The 6,007-nt window shown below is 30.6% G+C and overlaps 1 protein-coding gene across 3 annotated transcripts in view; it reads left to right on the top strand.

Moving 5' to 3' along the window:
• Positions 1-3,122, top strand: part of guk1a (guanylate kinase 1a) — a 33,613-nt gene extending 30,491 nt beyond the window's left edge. For all 3 annotated transcript variants that reach the window (XM_073848679.1, XM_073848678.1, XM_073848680.1), the window contains exon 8: positions 1,531-3,122. In XM_073848679.1, the coding sequence (XP_073704780.1) occupies positions 1,531-1,566 (36 nt within the window). In that variant the 3' untranslated portion in view covers positions 1,567-3,122. The remainder of the gene's footprint in view (positions 1-1,530) is intronic.
• The last annotated feature ends 2,885 nt before the right edge of the window (positions 3,123-6,007 follow it).

Here is a 6,007-nt window from a genome sequence, read left to right on the forward strand (position 1 = left end):
TCCTACAAATGCATATGCAATGAAGTCAGCTGCGAAAATAACTGTCTTTCTCACTGCATATCTTTAGTAAATCCTGACAGTAGTTTATTCATGCAAATCGAGTTTGGGCTGGAGCATGCCGCAGCAGTGTAATGGTATGAGATTTGGATAGAAACTTTTAGAAAAATACCACTGTTTCACAGTATCAAGCTAATAATAGTGCGAGTGGTTTAATATTTAATAGACATCCTTATGAAAAAACACACATTTCAGTTAGAACCAGTTATTAAACTGATTTTTTTCTTTGGAACAGAATAACTAAATCCAGTTGAGCAAAAATTTAATTTATGAAAAAAATATTTATTAAAATATCAAACACATTTTATAGTTTATTTATTATTTTCCAATAGTACCTTCTTTTTTTTTTTTTTTTTTTTTTTTTTTTTATTACTTTACAAATAAAGTGTATTGTGGAAGCCCATTTCCACCACAGGATAGAAAAATAAGAAGGGTAAGGTAAGACCTTTTCTCACAATTGCAAGTTTATATCTAGCTTTTCTGACTTTATAATGCACAATTATGAGTTACAAAGTCAGAATTGTGAGATACAAACTACAATGCAATTGTAAGGAAATGTACATGGTGAACTCAATTGAGTTTATTTATACACTACAAGTCAAAAGTTTTAATGTTTTTTTTTTTTTTTTTTAAGAACAGAAGTACAGTAAAATTGTGAAATATTTTTACTGTTTAAAACTAACTTTTCTGTTTGAATACATTTTAAAATGTAATTTATTCCTGTGATCAAAGCTGAATTTTCAGCATCATTACTGCAGTCTTCAGCGTCACGTAATCCTTCCGTCTAATATGCAGATTTATTATTATCAGTAATATTTAAGAGTTTTAAAATCATTAAAAATATGTAATATTCAGTATTCTTTGATAAACAGAAAAATCCAAAATATTTTTACTATTTAAAATGATGGTTTTCTATTTGAATATATTTTAAAAATGTAATTTATTCCTGTGATTTATTCCTGTCATCAAAGAATCCTGAAATGTACTCAACTGTTTTAAATATTGATAATAATACTAATAAAAACTGTTTCTTGAACCGCAAATCAGCATATTAGAAGGATTTCTGAAGGATCTCGTGACACTAAAGACTGCGGTAATGATGCTGAAAATGTAGCTTTGATCACAGGAATAAGTTACATTTTAAAATGTATTCAAATAGAAAACAGTTCTTTTCACTGGAAATCGTTGAAAATAAAAGCTGTTCAATTGCATGAAAAACAGTTCTTTTAAATAGTAAAACTATTTCAAAATTTTACAGTTCTTACTGATATGTTTCTAAAATAAATGCAGGCTTGGTGAGCAGAAAAGATTTCCTTAAAAACCTTAAAAATCTTACTGTTCAAAAACTTTTCATCATACCATTACATCCCTGTTCATGTTAATTAAAATCCCTCTAGTTTCTTCCTTCATCTGCATAATAGCTAGCTTTATCTGTCTTCACTCAGTTCCTCATGGTTTCTCTTCTTCAAACAGGAAATTGGAAAGGTCAGAGGCGCCAACAAATCATAGACGAGAGCACACCTGCGAACCACAGCGACCTCTCTCTTCACTTCCAGCTTCGGCAGAACGTCTTCAACCCTCAACATTCCTCCCAGGAAAGACTCTCTGAGGTTCAGCCGATACTCCAACAACGCTGACTGTCAAATATATACATTACTTTACGGTGCAGGCTAATATTATATATTCCAGGTTTATTTTTTTGACCATGTACGTTACGTAATTCCTGGGCTAAAGGTCAGAACCGTGTAAACGTGTAACCAAGAAACACTCTAAATGCTTGTTTTTGAAATGTTTCTGTTTTGATATTTTTTCTTTCTCATTTTTTTTATAACGATACAGATAACAGATTTTATATATCGAGCTAGCATGTTCACTAATTTATTGTTCTTTTTCTATGCTGATCTTTTATAATAACTCGCAGATTCTGTCTTTGTTGCCGTTTCAACATTCAGATCCATTATCTGCACATAATGAGCAGCGTGGCACACCTGCTTTCATTCATATAATTGCATCTGAACATCTTATTACAACATTTTAAATTATAAAAATGGTTGCATCTCTTCCTCTGGTGTCCTAACAATCATGTTTTCGCATACACATTACATGCATGTTGGTCAGATTATGCTTTGTAAATGAGGATAATATTTCACTTTAATATGGTTTTTTGTTTTTTTACTTTTATTTTTAGCACAAGGCAGCTTAGAAACACAGCCAGAAGTCTTCAGGTAGGTTTTGGAGACATTGATGTTTTTAGTCTTAGTAGACTTTCAGACCTATTCCTGTTCAAATTAAATGTGACCATGAAATAATATGAAAACCAAAGTAATGCGTAAATTCAAACGTAAACTATAGATTACAGGCACAATTCATTTAATCTTCTTGCCTAGTTTTATCTCAATTGTACCATTATGTTTAATAGCAAAACGAATGGATCTGGTCATTTGACCCACTGATTAAAAGTGATTTCATGCGATATAATACTTAATTTCATATCATACGCTAAATCGTAATTCTAGTATAACAGTAGATTTAGTGAGTTTTAAAATCTCCTCTCATGATTTTTGAGTTTATATTTGTTTCTCCCAACCTTCAAAGTACTGTATGTTGCTCATTGTCCATTAAGTGTGAGAAATTTGTAATATAATGTAACCTGTGACATGTAGGCAATAGGAATACAAATGAAATGTGAAGTTTATCAAGGTTTTCCTAAAATGGCACAATTTTAAGGAATTAGAGAAACCCAAGCTACCAGCTATTTGTGACATCTAGAATGATTTTTATGATGTTTTTATTTTAAATGCGTTTGAATGCCATCCCAGGGTTTAGATAAGATGGTTGGCTGTCGCTTACAAAACTACGGAACCTGTTTTAGAGTTTTTGTTTCATTCCTTGGTGCATCTTAAACATTTCCTGGAAAAAAATCTGTCAAATGTTATGGTGGTGAATGTGAAATATGAGAAATGCATTTAATATCTCAAAACAATATCTCAACCAATATTTTCTTTTTTTTTATTCTATAACCATTTACATGTATCGTGCAAGTGTAATAAAACTACACCATTACAGTGAAGTGTGTGACTGTCTGTTAATCTGATTTGCAATTATAAATTCAGGCGCTGATATTGGGCGATGGGTCCCTGTGAATGCCCAGTATATCCATTTGATATCATTGTGATATGTATATATCCCATTCATTTAACCTTTTATTGTACTTGATGATACGGATATTATGTTAGTGATAGTTGATTATGGAAGCTGTTTCTGCCACTAATTAAAAAAAATTTAAATAAATGTTATAGCAACAAATCTGAAGCAGGGCTTCTGCAGATATGAACAAGTGAAATTTAAGACCTTTTTAATACCACCTTACATGAAATTTAAGACCGAACCTGTAATGGAAATAGATATTATATTACATGCATACATGTAATATTTAATGTGTTTAATGTAAAAAGCAAACACAATTTCATGGCTGTCATAAATTAAATTTATTACTACGATATACTGTGAACTTTTCATATCAGCAGATACTATTCCACACAAAATATCCCCATAAAAGTACCACTAGAAATATCTGACGTAAAAAAAAAATTCTGAAGCAATATTTTCATCAGTGCTCTATTAGCTTTTACATCTTAAATCTGCATATTTGATTTACCTTTATAAAGGCCTTTTTTTTTTACTTTTGAAATGTATGCATTACCTTTGAAATTATCAATAAATTCTAAATGGCTGTTAGCAGTGAGATTACACAATTTACACTGCAAAGTTAAAAGTGAGATTAATGTTTTAAATACATTTATTGATTTATAAATATGTACATTAGAAATGTTGGGTGTGGAGGCATACTTTTAAACACACTAAACTACCAGCAGGTGGCGGTAAGTCACTTCATGAGCGAGTTATTTCAACTGATTCGATCAAAACGCTGAATTATAGCAAAACGTTGCTAGGAGAATGCTTCTGCTAATGTTGCATATTGTCTAATATGTAAGTAACTACTTGACTAACTAATTTTTTATTGAGCTAAAATTAATGTAACATTTGTAATTGTGAGAATTTTCAACAAAAAGCTCACTTGGTATATTACTGAACTATATCATGTTATAAATAAACTATACATTTGAAATTTTTACCTCAGTGTGTTTCTTTAGAGTGCTGTTACATTCATTTGTTTTAAAGTACGTCACAAATAGACCAGAAATACACTATCCATTATCAATTTCTGTTTACGTTGAATGTATTAAAATAGGAATCTTTCTTGCCTTTCGATGCTTCGCTAGTTGTTTTTGTCACTTCAGTTTTAATCAGGCGGTTTGTTCGGTCGGGCAAGTAAAAAAAAAAAAACATTTTAAAAGTATTTCGAAGGCTGGCGGTCAGCTAGCTCGACCTATATTTCTTATTATTATTGAGAACATTATATACAGAAAAAGGTCGTTTGACCTGTATTCTGCTACTGCGATTCTGAAGACGCACAGTGTGACAAAAATAACGTTAGACTGATGTGCGCATGCCCAGTAGCCATAGCTGTATCCCTTCTAGACTTTACCCTTCCACAGAGGGAGAAAAAAATCTAGTTGTTAGCAACTGGCCTTAGCCAAGCCCTATATTCAGTTTTTTCAAGCTAAGTATCGCTAAACTTGCACTTCCCCAAAGCTAAAAAGTTAAATCCATTTTACTTCTGCGGTACAATCCGAGAGAGACTTGCGCCAATAACAGAAAGCTGATTGGCTTTTGCATGCTGGTCTCATTTGTAGTTTAAATACAGCAAATTATATTTGGAATAGTGAAATAAAGAACTACAACACCACGGAAACAACAAAAAGAGAATTTAAATGAGCATTAGAGGTAGCGTTACATGGACATCGGAAAAATAAGACCTGTGTAAAATTATTTAAGACCTAGAACAGCGAATTTAAGACTTTTTAAGGCCTAAAATTTTGATTTTTAAATTTTAGACTTTTTAAGACTCCGCGGAAACCCTGTGAAGGAAAAAAGTCAGAATTGTAAGAAATACACAATACCATTTTTTTCTATTTTTTTTAAATGGCAATCGCAAGTTATAAAGTCAGAAGTGCGATATAAACATGCAATTCTGACTTTTTTTCATTGCATGATACAAACTAAAATGTGAAAAAGAAAGTCAGAATGAGTTTATATCTCGACTTTATTTTTCAAAGTTGCAAGTTTGTCTTGCAATTCTGACTTTATAACTTGCAATTGTGAGGTTATATCACAAATCTGACTTTATAACTTGTAATTCTGAGACAAAATTCACAATTACAAGACATATACTCGCAATTCTAAGAAAAAAGTTGTATATTCAATTTTGAAGTTTAGAAGTCAGAATTGTGATAAACGAAGTCTCAATTCTGGGTTTTTTTCCCCAAAATTACGAGATAAATTCTAAATTGTATGTTTATGTCTCAAAATTTTGGGAAAAAATCCAGAATTTAGACTTTTTATATCACAATTTCAACTTATAAATTCTAAACCGTATGTTTATAAGTCAAAATTGTGATGTACAAAGTCTCAATTCTGGATTTTTTCCTCAAATTATGAGACATAAATGTACATTTAAGAATTTATAAGTCATAATTGCAATATTTGAAGTTGCAATTCTGAATTCTTTCTCAAAATTACGAGATATAAACACAACTGTAAATCTTGAAGTCAAAATAATAATATACAAAGTCAAAATTGCGATATACAGTCTCAATTCTGCCTATTTTAAAAATTATGAGATATAAATTCACAGTTGTATGTTTATTAGCCAAAATCACAATATACAGTCTCAATTCAGGATTTTTCTAAAAAGTATGATATAAACATACAATTGTGAATTTATAAGTCAAAATTGTGATATACAAAGCCTCAATTTTGTCTTTTTTCTGAAAATGATGTGATATAAACATACAATTGTTAATTTAGGAAGCAAAAATCGCAATAT

The sequence above is a fragment of the Garra rufa genome, chromosome 10, assembly GCF_049309525.1.
Source record: "Garra rufa chromosome 10, GarRuf1.0, whole genome shotgun sequence".
Classification (NCBI taxonomy): Eukaryota; Metazoa; Chordata; class Actinopteri; order Cypriniformes; family Cyprinidae; genus Garra; species Garra rufa.